The sequence below is a fragment of the Petaurus breviceps genome, unplaced genomic scaffold (genome assembly GCF_028583685.1).
Source record: "Petaurus breviceps papuanus isolate PSGF00001 unplaced genomic scaffold, PetGlider_PUasm1.0 37, whole genome shotgun sequence".
Classification (NCBI taxonomy): Eukaryota; Metazoa; Chordata; class Mammalia; order Diprotodontia; family Petauridae; genus Petaurus; species Petaurus breviceps.
Window position 1 is genome coordinate 46,380,980 of NW_027186296.1, and position 17,664 is coordinate 46,398,643.

The 17,664-nt window shown below is 38.3% G+C and overlaps 1 protein-coding gene across 7 annotated transcripts in view; it reads left to right on the forward strand.

Annotated features, from left to right (window-relative positions):
* The window catches only part of OTUD7A (OTU deubiquitinase 7A), a 420,410-nt gene that overhangs the window by 358,472 nt on the left and 44,274 nt on the right, over positions 1-17,664 (forward strand). For all 7 annotated transcript variants that reach the window (XM_069098405.1, XM_069098403.1, XM_069098404.1 and 4 more), the window contains one exon: positions 17,270-17,397. In XM_069098405.1, coding sequence (XP_068954506.1) covers positions 17,270-17,397 — 128 coding nt within the window. The remainder of the gene's footprint in view (positions 1-17,269; positions 17,398-17,664) is intronic.

Below are 17,664 nucleotides of genomic sequence, written 5' to 3' on the forward strand. Positions count from 1 at the left end.
AAAGGAAAGATAAGGGCTAAGGGAAGAATTCTCAATGCTTTATTTTATAAAACTAGCTGCTTCAAGAGAATCTGAGTTTTGTCCAGGCTCAAGAATTACATGCCTTATAAACAAGGAGAATGCTAAGTATTTTCCTAGCATCATAGAATTTTGACCTTCTAAATAATTTAGTCCAATAACCTTGTTTGAAAGATTAAGAAAATGAGACCCAGAGATGCTAAGTGACTTGTCCAAGGTGATAGAACTAGAAAGTGGCAGAGCTAGAAAACTTTTAAAGCATTTATATAGCACTTTGAGGTTGACAGAGTATTTTATAAATATTTCATTTGACCTTCACAACAGCCCTGAGAGATAGGATCTATTGTGAACCTAATTTTATAGAGGAAGAGACTGAGGCAGATGACAGTTAAATGACCAAGGTCCCATAGTCAGTAAATATCTAATGCTAGGTTTGAACTCAGGTCTTCCTCATTCTGGGTCCAACACTCTATCCATTGTGCCACCTAGCTACCTCAGAGGGTAAAAGAATTCAAGAATAAACCAAGTCTATATCCTAGATATCTTGATTCCTTGTCCAGTGTACTTTGCAAGACACTATGCTTTGTCGAAGACAAAGACATCAGGCAACCTAAAAGAAATGCAGGTGTCTGTAAAAGGAACACTGGCAGCTAGAATTTAAAGTCCAAATTATCACATAAACCAAGGAAATTGTCAGCCCCATCAGCACCAAAAAGAATAAAAAGTAAATACATCTAAAGAATTCTTTTGATATGAAAAAAAATGTCATCTTGTAGTGAAGAGTTTAGAAGTACTTTCCCAAAATATCTTCATATCCTCAAAATTCCCTGTAATATAATGGCTCTTACTTCAGATACTTCTGCACCTCTAAAGGATGCAGGGTTTTTATCAGTCAATTGTCAAGTATTTTGCAAGGCCCTACAAGGTACTAGGTGTAGCAGAGGATTTGGGGTTCATTTAGTAAGTGAAAATGTGTTGAATTTATTTGACAGAACTATTTTAAGCAATAAAGTGTTGTGGCTGGCAAATATTACCTGACTTCTAGACTCTTTGCCCTTTCAAAACCTGAAAAGCCCGACTCATATACGTACATCATAAATACATCTTTACTGAAGAAAATTCATAGTTTAGTATAAATATCAGAAATGTCTCATCTCACAGCTCTCTCTCAGGATCATGGAATCACAGATAGATGGATGGATAGATAGACACACATGTATATGTATACACACATGTGTGTATGTGTACGTTAAAAGTATCTCATAGGTCACCCTGTTTGCCCCCCTCACCCCCACTCCCACATTTGACAGACGAGGGGAGGGTAAGTGATTATCAGGGCCATTATAAGTCAGAAGTAGCAGAGCCACAATGCCAAATCCAGGCCCTTAAATACTAGTCCTTGAAGCAGGTCAGCACTAACCTACAATCAGTATTCATGGCTTATCAACATTCATGAGGTAACATCAATTTTCCAAGTGTGTGGATTAGCATTCATGGGTCTCTTATATATGGTTGTTTCATTTCCTTGTGTGATACTGTTAATGCCTGGGGTACACACGATCTTTGTTTCTATTGCCATGAGAACTCAGAGTGGTTGCTTCGTGTCAGAAGTCCTAGGCAGAAATGCCATCAAAGACTTGGAATCGTCACAGAAATTTGAAGTCAAAGATCAATTGCTGCCATGGGTCACTAGGTCTGGGGACCTGACAGGCAATAGGAATTTATTAAGTACCTACTATGTGCTGGGTACTGTGCTGGGGATACAAAGGCAAAAGTCCCCATTCTCAAGAAACAAATAGTCTAATGAGGAAGACAGCATGGAGGCAACGATGTATATAAACGTTATATACAAGATAAAAAAAGAAATAAAGAATAGAGGGAAGGAATTTGGGAAAGGAAGTCAGTTCTCTTGAAAGCGAGCTACAATAGGGCTCAAAAGCTTTAATGGAACTGTATCCTATATAATTATTCCCAAATAAAGTAGACCGTTGTAACTTTGTTCCATGCAGAAATGGCTTTTCATACCACATAATCAAACCCTATCATAAAGTTACCAAATTTCACTATAATTTCCTTATGATATTTATAAAAATTGTTCTGATTGAACTAATTGCCCCCAATATTGGTTCACCTAGCACTCTGTCTTCACAGATCTAATTAAAAACATTAGGCAGAGTTATACCTGTTTCTTTCCTTGTAAAAATCACACTCATCCTTACTATAACCACAAATTGCATAATCAAAATTAAATTTATAGTTAACGTTAAAGAAAGTCATTTGTGATACAATATAATATTAGAAATAACAAAGATGAATACAAGTATTGGACATGAGGTCAGAAAGACATGTTGGAATTCAAGTTCTTTTACTTACTATCTGTTTGACCTTCGAAATAGTTCCCTTCCCTTCTCTGACCCTCAGGTTTTTTTAATCAATAAAATGAGGTGGCTGGACCAGTTGACCACTAGAGTCTAGTTCAACCACCAGTGAAAGACTATAGATGTATGGAATCAAAATACATGGGAACAAAAAAATGCACAAAAAGAGCAATGCAAACAGCGTTGAGAATGCTACATTTTCATATCACAATGTAGAGGATGACTGATTTGAAATGAGGAAAAAAGTCATATTCTCTCTTCACTGACTACTGAACTCCTTTACCCCAACTTCACAAGCTGAAGAGAGAAAATGGAACAGAAAACTTTGACTTTATTATAATAGTGACAATTACAGTTGCTTGCTCAATCCTTGCCACCACTTCTCAGGAAGTTTCTTTTAGTAATGGGGCCATATTTTCTATTTTTCTTATCAGACTGCAGGCCATGGTTCAGGCAAGAGACATTTTGAGTCCCAGTCCTTAAAATGATAGCCTGAATCTACATTGTTCTCCAAATACAGCTGCTCTGTGAATGTGTAGACAAATCTTTTCATTTAATGCACATGGCATTGCCAGATGTTTTTCTTTTCCCTCGGATATCCCAGAGTGCTTTGTACCTCTCATGTGCAGTTGCTGTGTAGTGTTTTGTGTTATAGTTATTTGTGGACCTTTCGATTACATGTTCCTGGAGGACAGGGCCAATGTTTCATTCATTCTTGTATTTTTCTCATAACACCTACTCCAGTATTTCACACTAAGTGCTTAATAAATCTCTTGTATTTTTTAAAACATAATTCAGACTCATGAAATATTTATATTGAATGGTCAGTTATCCAAGGGCTATTTATTTGTCTCTTCCTATCATTTCCCCTCATAGCTACAAATAGAGCTATGGAGTATTTTTGGATTTCGTCATTCTGGACCAGTCATCATCATTTTCTTCATTTCTTTTTCTCTTTCTCCTCTTTCTCTTTCTCCTCCCTTCCTTTTTCCTCCTTCTTCAGCATTTATATAGCACCTACTATATGCCAAACACTATTACTAAGTGATTTATAGATATTCTCTCATCTAATCCTTACAACATCCATGTCAGGTTGGTGCTATTATTATCCTCACTTTACAGTTGAGGAAACTAAAGCAGAGGTTAATTGATTTGCCGAAGGTTACACAGCTGCTCCCTAGCTGCCTAATTGTAAATTGATCGGACATTGCTGGAGATTTTTGCTTCATTAGATTTTAGTTTTTATTTATTTTATTTTTAATTTAGGAAATAAAACAAGCATTTCCATAGTATAGTAAAATAGAAAAAAATGATTGTACATGAAACTGCAAGTCTATTATGTACAACTTGATATTCCTTTTAAATATACAATAAAGTCAATGTGCAACTTTCTTTTTCCCCTTTTTTCCCCTCTCTCCCCCCACCCTAGAGATGGCTACTTTTAGACATAATTATATATGTGTGTATGTATATATGTGTATATATATATATATATATACACACACACACTCACATATATGTAAAACCATACACACTTTTATCTATCAGTTCTTTCTCTGAATGCAGATCGCATCTTCCTTCATCTTAATGCTTCTATGTGAGGAAAAAAAAAACATTTTGTTTAAATGAATACCATGGGATAGTAATAAATAGTTGGTTTGGAGAGCTAACAAGTAGGACTTAACTGTGCCATCTACCTATTGTGTTTTGAACCCAGGTTACTACATTTTTTTCTAGACTTCCTCACATCAAAATGGTCTGTTTTCCTCTATGTAGGACTAATGTGTAACACTATGTTGTTCTGAATTGAATTTAGAGTGCACAAGTAAACCAAAAAAGAGAAAGAAAGAAAGAAATTGCGTGTATATACACACACAGATATAAACACTCAAGCAAATGTAAGATGTGTTTTGACTGATTTGAAATGAGGAAAAAAGTCATATTCTCTCTTCACTGACTGTTGAACTCCTTTTCCCCAACTTCACAAGCTGAAGAGAGAAAATGGGACAGAAAACCTTGACTTTATTATAATAGGGACAGTTATAGTTGCTTGCTCAATCCTTGCCACCACTTCTTAGGAAGTTTCTTTTAGTAATGGGACCATATTTTCTGTTTTTCTTATCAGACTACAGGCCATGGTTCAGGCAAGAGACATTTTGAGTCTCAGTCCTTATAAATGATAGCCTGAATCTACATTGTTCTCCAAATACAGCTGCCTTACACAGTCGTTATTAATTAGCTTCTATATTGTACACAGTTAACGTTCAGTGAATATGTTATTGATTTATTGAAGGTTGTGCTAAATGGTAAAGGACAGATAACAGATGAATGGCTCAAGGCTTTTACTGGAATTCACAAAATATTAGAAGAATCAGGAGCAGTCCTCCAGTGCATTGAGTGGATTCTTTATAGAAGCTCACAGAAAGACAATATGTTGGGGTTTTTTGAGAAAAAAAAAAGACTAGATTTTTTAATTACAGAATCTGGTTTCAAACCACACCTTTGCTGCTTGTTCACCATGGACAGGTCACTTTCCCTTTCTTGCTGCCAATTCCTTCATCTATAAATTTAAGGCATTTGGGTCAGACAACATCTGGACTTCCTTCCAGACTGGAATCTATGACCATATAATATATACAAGAGTCATGTGAGATGATAAGATGTGGACAGGTTGCCATCCATCTCAGTTGAAGGAAGACCTTCACCAATAAAATCACTAGTCTAAGAGAGCACTGAAACTTACTCAAAGTTTACAATGACTTTTACACCTTAGTTTAGTCTCTTAGAACATATTTACCCTTAAAAAAAAAAAGCACAACCTAAGGGAAACTAGAAGAGAAGCTAGACCCACACCCCCACCCTGAGATATAACTGAATATGTAAATTCCTGCCAAAGACAGAGATTTGTCCTTGGTTGCAATATATAGAATTGCCCTCGCAAATCTTTAGTGGGTATTTGTTCAGTGCCTCTAGAAGGTGTGCTGCCTGCCTCAATATCCCTTTGTTAATAGTTAGGGGTGAAATAGTTAAGGTTTGTAAATAAAAAGGAAAGAAAGTGATAGTTCCATTAAGAATTAAGAAACTTTCAGGTGTGTTTTTCTATAAATAAAGATAAATTGGTTTGAATTTCAGTTTATATAACATTATATAACATTAAGAAGCATATTCATTTGATTCCAGATTTTAAGAGTTTCAAGAGATGACCTAATTGATAAATTTTTATGAATATCAATAATAAGCGGGCAGCTAGGTGGCACAGTGAATAGAATGCTGGGCCTGGAGTCAGGAAGACTCCTCTTTGTGAGTTCAAATCTAGCCTCAGACAAATTAGTAATAGGTGTTATTTATAGAAGACATTAAGATTTTCACAACCCTGAAAGATTAGGTACAGAGAGGTAGGTATGAATGTACCCATTTTACAAATGAGATAACTGAATCCGTGGAGAGTTAAACGACTTGCCCACAGTCATACAGCATGTAAATATAGAGTAGCAAGCACCCTGGTACACCCAGGATGGCCTGCTAGCACAGATTCTTTTGATCTGCTTCATAAATGAAAGACAGCTTTAAAGGGGTTAATAATCCTACTTTAATTATAGAGAAAGAAGTGAGGATAGAAAATACAATCAGAGAAATAAGTTCAAAGACCAACAGACAGGGCTCCAGCTCTCTGAACATAGCAATATTGTTATATGCTTTACAAAGACATCTAAAGGGGGTGGGGGCTCTGAACATAGCACTACTAGAGTCTTGACCAGAAAATCAACGGATTCTTCTCATGAGCAGACCCCCCAAAGGAAAATGCCAACCTCCCAGAATTTATAACCTGGCCCCTGATTGGCTCAGGGCCAGAAGGCCTGAAACTTACTTGACTCAGCACAGCTGTGAATTATCAAGGTTCAAAGGAGATTAGTCCTTCAGATGTACACAAGTTAGCCTGAGCCCGGGAAACTGAAGTCCAAAAAGTAAACAAAAAAATCCCACCTTGCTTGCACTTACAAAGTATCAAAATCAGGACTTGAACCCAGGTCTTTTCAGTTGAATTCTCTTTCCACTCCCCCACACAATAGAAAGAATTTTGGTCTATAAGTCAGAACAAATCTGATTTCAAGTCAGCTCCTGTTTCTCTATGGACCCCAGTGGAAAGTGTCATAACAGCTGAGTTTTGAAGGAAGTGAGCCCTTCTAAGAAGGGGAGGGGAGGTGGTAATGGGGTACTGTAGCAGCAAGCACCCCAGCATCCCCAGGGTGGCTGCCAACACAGGCTCTTGGATCTGCTTTGTTAAAGGAAAGCAACTCAAAATGGGTTAACAAGCTTACTTTAATCAGTCAAATATGTATTGTTTACCTAGTTCAGGGAAAAAAGGTCAGCACCCCGAACTTCAGAATATATAGACAGAATTATCAAGACAGAAAAACAGATCAAGTAGACAGTTTCCAAACTGTCCAACCATTACATCCATAACAAATCAACATCTGGGATTCAAAGCCGGGGTACTCTTAACAACGCCTTCCCAGAGTTTCATCAAATCACAAAACACTTCTTAAAGTAAGCCCCAAAACAAAGCTACACATCAGGGCTTATATAGCCTTCTCCTGGCTCAGAAAATGTAACAACCTTCTGGATCCACCAGCCAATCAAAAAGTATCTACTGAAAAACAAGCCTCCCACCCCAGGCTCCAGGTGCACTTTAGCCTAGGGGCAGGGAAGATCTTAAAAATTTACATTTTCGGGGCACCAGGTAGCACAGCCAGTAAGAGCACTGGCTCCAGTGTTGGGATGACCTGGGGATCCCATCCGGGCTCCAACACTTAGCACCCACCCAGAAACACCTGGCCATGTAACCTTGAGCAAGTTATTTAACCCCAATTGCTTAGGGGCAGCCAGGTGGCTCATCGAGTAAGAGCACCGGCTCCAGTGACTGGATGACCTGGATCAAATCCGGGCTCAGATACTTAGCACCACACCCAGAAATAACTGGCCGTGTAACCTTGAGCAAGTTACTTAACCCCCATTGCTTAAAAAAAAATTTTACATTTCCATTACAGGTACAAAAGAGAGAATTCAACTTCTTAGATAAGTTCTAGGGAGTTGCAGAACAATACAAGTTAAATGACCTACCCAGGTTCTTACAGCTAGTGTCAGCAATAGAATTTGAACATATGTTTTCCTGCATCTCCCCACCCCCATACACAAACAGAAAGAAAAGACATTCTAATAAAGTTCCATGGTGCAGTATTGTGTTGTGAAAATGAAAAAAAAAAAATCTAATTTCCCAGGCTTATGGATGCTGAGGTTTTTTCCACTGAGGAGTAACATAATATTTTGCTAAAACTCCATCCACACTCTAACACTCTAAAATAGGGATGAATGTCTGTCTCACTGGGATAACTCCACTATACCAGAATTTTTCTATTTCCTTATCTTGCCAAAGCTAAGCCAAATTCATTATGGGGGGCATCCACACAGAATTTCTCTTTGACACATTTAATCTCCCCAGCTGAGCTGTACCTTGAGAAGAATGACTACTCCTTATAGAAAATTATGTCAAGGAGAAGTCATGTCTAACATGTTCTTTTTCACATTTGAATTGGACATTTCCATGAATAGGTTTTCCAACCTTGAATACAGTATTTTCTCCCTAGAATCCTCCATGAATGAGTTGTTTTACTAGGCTTTCCATTGTCCAGGAGAACCTAGGGTACTTAGAGACTGATGGGAGACAGACACCCAAGTAAACAACATGAATAGAGACCTATTTAGAAGCCTAGTTTTTGAGGTTATGATTTTCCAAACATTCAATCCTGTCCTCAGAGAAGGAATTGTGGATTTCTAAATGATGGAATGACCTTCGTGAAACATTTAGCAATGTCTGGAATGTGGTTTTGAAATAGGCTGTGCCACATTTCCATGGGAGGATAAATAGTAGAAAGGGTCCAAGTTTTTGTAACTCAGAGTGTTGGGTTTTTTTAAGTAACCTATTGAGCTGTTAGTTTTTAAACTCTTAGATGACAGGATCAATGTCTATGTAGTATTATGGGTATAATGCCTGGCAGAGTGTTAGGTAAAATAGGTAACTGATGTCACTTTGATGATTTTAATATCGCACATCTCAAATGAGTGGCCCTGTCACAATTCTTGCTCTTCTGCTGGCTGCCTCCCATTTACTACAGCACCTTAAATGACTTTAACAGAGGATGAAATACTGATGAAAGCATAGGGAAAGGAGAGCCTTGAAGCAAGACACAGTCTCTCACAAGAGCTTGCCCACTGCACCAGTAGTCGTTGCCAAATTCTTATTGTATTCTTTTTCTTCCTTCTGATTAGCCCCTAAACTCCTTGAAAGCAGAGACAAGCTCTATATTGTCAAGATTCTTTTGGATCCTGACTCTGTCTCTCCCAGTTCTGCATCATTTGCATATCTGATTAACTTACTGTCTACATACCTTTACCCAAACCACTGATAGAAATATTTTTAAAAAGCAAAGGATCAGTTGCAGATTCCTGTGGTACTCCACTAGAGACTTTCTGCCATCTTGACATCGAAACAACTTGAGGCAGGCAGATCAATTAGAATGCTTTTGCAGTAGTTAAGTGAGAGGTGATAAGGGCCAGAATAAAGGGGTTAGCTCAGTGAGTGGAGAAAAGGGATAGATGCCAGACATAAGGGAGTGGAAACTTTATTTAGCAACTGATTTGATGTATGGGGTGTGAGAGAGAGTGTGGAGTTGAGGATCACACTGAAGTTGAAGGGCTGTGTGCCTGGAGGAATGCTGATGCAAGAAATTTCGAATAAAGATTTGAGTTTGGGTGGCGTGGGAGGGAGAAAATGTAATGAGCTCCATGATGCAGATCACAATCCATCCCTACTAGCCTCTCCTCTATGATTGACTCCCTCTGTCCCACCAAAAATGGAAGTGTTGAGGCATTCCTACTGCATCCCTGGGGGCACAACTTGTAGAGATGGGGTGGTGGGAGCAGGCAGGAATTTTTTCCCATGTAGCAATCAAGTTCTAGTTAGATAATAGTCAACTGTGAAGACTTATAAGCACAGAAGGCCAGTGGTGAGAGGGGGTCAATGCGGGCATCTTGAACTATAATAGATGAAGAAGGTACTTGGAGACAAGCTCACCATTGGTCATCGTGTGATAGGTAGAATGCTATCCATCTTCTTACTCTCCAACTGATCACACACACCTTGGGATCATGCTGCCAACCAACCAGGATGCAGAACCCCCACTTTGGAGATTTTAGTATGAAGAAGAATGAATGAAAGAGAATCCTGTTTTTATGTAGTCTGGACAGAACACATTACTTGGGTTCTTCCCACATCTTTGTTCTTCAACAAATAATTATTAACAAATAACAGTATGTACAAGGCCCTGTTCTGGTATTAAAGATACAAAGGGAAAAATGAAATAGTGTCTACCTTCATGTAACTTACATTCTACTGGGAAGACAGATAAATAATCAATAAATAGAAAGTAATTTCAAGAGTGTGGGAGAGCTAGTAATTGGGGGAGGCTGGGTAGATCCAGACAGACCACCTTTTTCTGTTATATGCATCTTATACCTATTTTATCCCTTTGTTCTGTAGTTTGGTTGGCAAAGTTTACCCAGTATTTCATCTTTATGGCCTTCAGCAGGAATAGCTATAACCCTAAATGGTTTTATGATGCAAAGTCTCTAAGCTATAAAGTGAAGTCAGTTCTTTATGGGGAAAGTTGTGGTTATGCAGTTACTGAAAGATGCCAGCAGATTGCTACACTGACTGATACCAGAAGCTTACTAGAACCTGGCCTTTGTCAGCAAGTTTAGGATATATGATGGCCAAGGGGCTTTTCTTCTGAGTAGCCAAAGCCTCCATCAGCAAAAACAGGAAGAAATCATAAGCATATGACAAGAGCTCCTAAATTTTGTTGAAGGATCTGAATCTTATAAAAAGATTGAGGTTTCTTACTCCCTTGGAGTCCTGTCTTGTTGCTGAATATAGCATAACAGCCATTGTATTAAGTCTTTTCTCAGAAGACCCTTCACCCACACTCTCTGTGGAAAATGGGTTCAAGTTACTTTTGATGAGGAAAGATAGACCAACTAATGGAAATGTGGAGGGAAATCACTAGCATTAGCACTAGCAAAATCATACCCTAAGCTAATTCAGTTTTGAAGAGTTTGAAGGAAGATGCAGTGGTAACCATTTGGGGAAAATATTCACAAAAGAATTATTTATTAAATTCTGAAAGCAGGCAGGTAACAAGCACAAAGTACAACCAAAGGAATGTTTTAATCTTACCAAAAGTAACTTTGTGCACTATTTTGATGCTTCTTGAACACTTCATTTTAGGGCAGTCCTAGCTTAAGAACACAAAATGTCTGAGAGTAAATTTCAGATTCCTTGTCACTCTTCCTTGTCATCAAGGTTGAAGGCAGCTGACCCTGAAATCCCACTACTCATAATGCTACTAGATCTGCTCCACTAGGGGCAGTAACTCTGTTCCACTAGGGACAGCATCTAGCATGTTGGTTACAAAGGCTAGCAAATTCTTGTACAGAAATCTGGAGGGGGAAAATGCAAGGGAAAATAGGGAAAGGAAGTCTATTCAATCTTAACACGAACCCCTGCATAGAATGATAGGATCATCAATTTAGAGTTGTAAGGAGCCTTCAAAGCCATTAAGTCCAGTCCCCTCATTTTACAGAAGGGAAACTGAGGCCAAGAGAGGTTAAGTGATTTGTCATAGGTACCACAGCTCCTAAGTGAGTAAGGTGGAATTTGAACCTATCTTCTTTGTTCCAGATTCACATTGCAACTAAGTCAATGTATGCTCCTCCCTAAAGGAGGCAAAGTTTGTGCATTTAGAATTATAAATGCCTATACTATCTATGTCTATGAAATATCAGTGTCCTGGAAGAATTCTTCTTTGTCCCTACTGGCATTTTAACAGTCAGTCCTCCCTTTTCTGAATGTTTCAGTGCCCTGTGACTACAGCCTAACTTCTCCATCGAGCAAAATGCTTTGCTTTGCTAATCACTCTACACCCCATTCCCCCACCCAGAAAAGCCAAGAACAACTGGGGGATCTGGGAGATTTCGATTTCAACACTGCGGTTACCCACTTCTAGAGACCAGGCAAAGAGAGTAAGCTCAGAGGTTTGCTTCATCTTCACCCTCTTGTTCTTAGAACACATTTCAACAACTCAAGTTGCCTTCTGTAATGATGTCCTCCAGATGCTTTCAAATGCACAGGATTTTTCCAAATTGAATTTCTACAGAATTCCTGCTGATCTCCAAACTCCCACCTTTGGAAATTGAAATTGAAAAAGCAATCCCATTACAATCTCCAAGGGACACTGAATCCTCCTCCCCTTATATGAAACCTATTCCCAGCTATCACTTGGATACTTTCTTAGATAGTCACTAATGTCACAAATTGCTATAATTCTTTTTTGAAGAATGGCACTCTGAGTTCATCTTGCCTCTCTTTGTATTTGCTTTCTGGGAACTTCCAAAGCCATTGTCCTAAGAGCAATTGCTGTGGACAGAGTACTCTTTCGACAATAAGCAGGATCCAATTTGGGGCTTTCCTCTGAACTATTCACCTCTCAGGCAAAAGTAGGCAGATTTTGTGTTGCTCTGAAAAGAAATCCATTTTCAATCTGTAAAGTCTGCTCAGTATAAATTAACCCTATTTATTGATCCAGGAATTTTTATTTTTTATTTTCCCCTTGTACTTTAGGATGGGTAGAGTCTGTGGTACAAATTTAAAGTTTGCTGTCAGAGCAATGCTTTTGGAGCAGACCCTGGGATTCCTGTCATCTTTGGTTGGGATCATGTACTCCATTGACTCTTATTGTATTCTGAAAGTTGAATGGTCCTGACTTCTTTCTCCATGATAGAAACATAGACTGTTTAATGGTTAAGATATTCTGCTACTTGAATCCTGTAAGCCACACCAGTCACGGAATATTCATTTTCTGATTATGAATTTATGGTTCATCTTTTTTTCTCTAATTGTCCAGGGAGAGAAGGAAGAGGGCTGACTTTCCCTTAGATACTACTCCTACCTGCTCTGCCACCATCCCACTCCATTTATCATGCAGCTTCTAAGCACATCTATACCCTATAAACACAGTTTATGCTCTATCGAGGTATTCTATTGGAAATGTTCCTTTATCTATATTATCAAGGTTTTATAAGGCAGCATGGAGGATACTGGCCTCAAAAGACCCAGGTATGAGCCTCAGCTCTAATTCCTAGCTATGCAACAGTGAGCAAATTAGTTAACCTCTCTGGCCCTCCCTGAGTTTCCCCTTTGTAAAATGAGAATGCCAGTATTTGCATTCCTTGCCTCACAGGGTTGTTGTGAGGAAAGGGCTTTGTCAACCTCAAAGCACTGCATAAATGGGAGTTAGTCTGAGTTCCTCTGAGCTATGTTTTTCTTCTTTCTCTAAAGGAATAATGTGCTCTACTGTATCTCTTTTTCTTCTGTGTAACCTTGCATATCTCTTATACAAATAGAAAATTGTCTTTAATCTGGAAGGCTGTATCTGTTGCAGATGAGAAAGATGTAGAGAAATTCTGTGAAAAACTCAGTAAATTCTCCAAATCAACATATATTTAATATCTGGGAACTTCAAAACCAAGGTGAATATAGAGGAGGAAGATTTTTTTAAAGTCTGAAAACATGACTCAAGAGTATAAAATGAAAGAGGTCACTGAGGTATCAAATCTCAAAATATCTAAGAGAACAAAAAACACTAAAGACCTGGGGGGGGGGGGGGCGAGTGGGAGGGGTTGTCGTCCTAAATCTTATCCCAGAAAGGACAACTGAGAAATTTTAGTAACTATTGATCCATATGTCTACTTGCCATCCATACAAATACCTTATGAAGTAATGTAAATGTGTATTGAAGACATGCATAATGAAGGCTTGAGGAGGGAATAGAAAAGTTTGCAAATGATATCCTATAGCAGACTATACCTTCCTAGTCATACAGTTAATGAAAAGAGAAATACAGGATTCCATTGTACTTAAGATATATATTGACTATGAAAAAGCATTTGATCTAGTGGAACAAATGTCACATTAAAGGCTTTCTTCAAACAAAGCACTCCCCAGTCAGATGTCAAAATCAGATGAGATTCCTACAACTGTAGATATTAACTTTATTCAGTGACCCTCTAATTATTAACATCAGGTAAGGTTTAAAACAAGGAGATGGTTGCCAAAGGGTCATGGAGGATATCCAAGGAAGAGACCAAAGGGAAGAAGAATCCCCTAGAGGTGGTGAGATCCTTCAGACAGTCTTGTATGCTGGATAATGTGCTGATTGCATCCAACTACAGAGCCTTCTTAGTGAGATGCATAATTTCTCAAAAGAATTCGCCTTACTGATCAATGAAAGAAGCACCAAATGAATGAAGAATGCCTGAACAGCAAGCTATATTACTCAGTTGTATGGACAACACATAGACTGGATCCAGCAGGGTATATGGATGTGTATAATCTATAAGTGAGTGTGTGTGTGTATACACAAACCACTGGTAGCCAATGACAGAAAAGCAATTGACCTTTGTGGCCAGGCAATCTTGAAGAGAGGAAAGAAAGCAAGGCTGATATACTGTCTGCAGTATATGGATGTATATGTGTGTGTTCATGTTTTGGACAGATACAAAATGGACAGTGAGCTAAATTGAACAGGAGGAAAATGTACTGAACTATCTATGAGAAATTGCCAAGCCCTTTTAATGACTCCAAGCTTCCCCCTGAAACAAAGACCCATCTTTTAAATATTATTATACTGCTAATGATGTTATATGACTATGAATCATAGAATACCATAGTCCCTGAAGAATCTGAGTTGTGGGTCACTCAAAGGGCAATAAAGAGGCATACAGTGGGCCTAAGTACTCTGGGATGTATTACTGATGAGTAATTGCACAGGAGAAGTTGTGTCAAGGATGTCATCAAAAAGATTTATTGTCAGAAAAGAAGGCAGTAGTGGGAGTGAGAGACAACCAATGAACAACCCATCTGCTCCTTTGCTATCCACATAGTGTCAAGGAATTTAGTGGGAGGCACTGAGCACATCTGAAGATTAAGGAGAAGACATTGGTGAAAGCTGCACAAGATGAGATGGGGTTAGGTTGTAGTCCATACAGTTGGAGGAAGTACCCACTGATCCATTGAAATATCTCCTACTCCTTAGGCTCTGAATAAATTCTTATTAACTGACCATCTGATTTATAGTTTTTATTGCAATTGATAATTACTTCAATACTCCTAATATATTCGATATTTTTGGAATTCAGCCAGGACCAAAGCAACCAGAGTTTCAGCAGTTTTAAATCACCCTCCTGCCTTCATTGTTAGACAGGATACTAACCTTGCTTCTTTCCTTTGATCAAATTCAACTCCTCCTTGGCTCAAGATTGCCTGCTCCCCAAATCCAATGGTGATGTAAAACTTCATTTTCCCTTTGACTTTCAATGGGTCAACTCTAGCCAAATGATTATTTGTTCAGACAGATGGTGATACATCATCATTCCTTCTCAGTAGGAGCTGGCTTCATCATTTCAGTTAAATCGTTTCATTGCTTAAATGGGGGCGGGGGAAGGGAGAATAGCTCAATATTTGAAGACCACAATTAGTTTTTCAGAATCATTTTGTTATAATGAGCTTATCTATAAAAAAGATGCTTTAAAAAGTCTTGGCTAATTCCTCAGGGAAAAAAATTTGCTAGGATGTTCTGTCTTGATGCTCCCAACTTCTGTGTGCATAGGAAGTCAGAGCACTGTGCCTTTCCCTGCACCATGGAGCACACTTAAAGGGAAAGATGGTTATATTATTGTCTTTGTACTTCCAGCACCTAACACAATGTCTATGAATTTTTTACTAGTAGATATTCCAAACATTTTCTTATTGTTATTAATCTCTTTGTACCTCAGTTTCTTTGTAAGTAAAATAGGGGTCATAATACTTGCATTTTCCACTGCATGGGGTTGAGGAGGTATTTTGTAAACTTTAAAGTACTATATCAATGTGGGTGGTGGTATTATTATTTGGAGGTCCTGATCTGTCCTTTCTTCAATTTACATGTTTGATAAATGAAGTGTATGGCAAATTGTCCATGAGGCTCAATTTGGCAAATATCATACTTAATAGTCCCTTACCTAAAATGAAGAATATTTCCTAACATAATTATGTCTTTTATTTCCCCATTGAATAAGTAAAGAAATTTTTACCAAAAGCACTGTGTGACTTTTTTTCTGTTTTGAATGGTTGATTTTCATACTTTAGAATTCACTTAATCCTCATAACTGTCCCTTCAGGGACTCTATAGCAAATTTTGTATGAAGTCGTTATTGTGCAAGAACAAGATCGATGTTACCTAATCTGTGTGCAACCCTAATGATGTCTGTGTTATTTTTTGGCTCATTTGTATATGACCAAAAATATAAAGGTCACCATAACCTAGCTAAATAAAAACATTACTGCGAGACAGAACTCAGTTGCTCTTCTATCATTTGACATTCCCCTTCATACTTTTGTTCTTCTAAGCAGCCAAATCTCTCTGGTTCATAAGTCATCACTTTCCAAAGTTGACTTTAAGACTTGTCAGAAACCAAATCTTGGGATCCCCTCTTCTTCTCCATCTGCTTTTGTTGAAATCTCGCACATCCTTTAAGATCTAGTCTCAAGGATACCTCTGTGAAGCCTCCCCTTAGAGTCAATTACAGATGCGCTATCTCCCTCTGACTTGCGGTATTTGTACCTTTTCATGTATTTATTGACTCACCTTCACATTGTAGTCCTAGAGTTCTTGCTCTCAGATGACACAGACATGAAACTGATCACCTATTTCTGCATGTACTTTTCTCTTTCCCTTTCTGGGAGAGGCAAGTCACACTGGGTTTGGAGTTTGGACAAGGATTCAAATGCCGGTCGGTCCTGTCATATACTAACTGTGTGACCTTGGGAAAGTCAGCTCTTAGGACTGATTTTCCTCATTTATTTAACAAGGGTTTTGGACTGGTTGTCTTCTGAGGTCTTTTCCAGCTGTAAGTCTTTGATCCTATGTGATCTTATGATCTTGCAGGTAGAAAGAAGAGACTATATACTTTTTTTTTAGGGTAAACAATTCATTTTTTAAAATATTTATTTATTTGTTTTTAGTTTACAACATTCAGTTCCACAAGCTTTTGAGTTTTAAATTTTCTACCCCCACCTTCTCTCTCCCCTTCCCAAAACAACATGCAATCTAATATAGGCTCTACATATACATTTGTATTAAACATAGTTTCACATTAGTCATGTTGTAAAGAAGAATTGTAACCAATGGAATGAACCACAAGAAAAAAGAAACAAAACAAAACAAAAAAAAGAGAGAGCACATAGTATATGCCTCAATCTGCATTCAGACTCTGTAATTCTTTCTCTGGATGTGGATAGCATTTTCCATCATGGGCCTTTTGGAGTTTTCTTAGAACCTTACATTGCTGAGAAATCGTCTATCAAAGTTAGTCATTGCACAATGTAGCTGTAACTCTCTACAATGTTCTCCTTGTTCTGCTCCCCTCACTCGGCATCAGTTCATATAAGAGACTATACAGTTTAATAAGGTCTTTTGAACCCTTTACCTGAGACCACTTAAACATGGGAGTGGTATGATTTCATTTCTGGCTTAGAATAACACTAACTCACAATTTGGAGAATTGGCATCAGATGATTTTTATCAGTAGGATTTTGAGCTGAAGCCTCATAGTCTTGCCATCCTTGGCCACAAGCGTGACATTTTATTTTGTCTGCCATCTCTTTACTGTGAAAATAAGTTCTGAATGATTAACTCAGCTCATTTCATTGTCTTTTTCAGAGTGGACAATTCCGAAGATCCCGTATATGAAAGTTTAGAAGAGTTCCATGTTTTTGTCTTAGCTCACATACTAAGACGACCAATTGTTGTTGTAGCAGATACAATGTTAAGAGACTCAGGAGGAGAAGGTAAGTCAATCTGGGTGGGTAATACCTATATTTCATCCAGATTATCTTCTTTTACTTACCTACTAAAGAATCTATGAGGGGGCGGCTAGGTGGTGCAGTGAATAGAGCACCGGCCCTGGAGTCAGGAGGACCTGAGTTCAAATCCGACCTCAGACACTTAACACAAAAGCTAGCCATGTGAACTTGGGCAAGTCACTTAACCCCAATTGCCCTCCAAAAAGCAAAGAGAGAGAGAGAGAGAGAGAGACAGAGAGAGAGAGAGAGAGA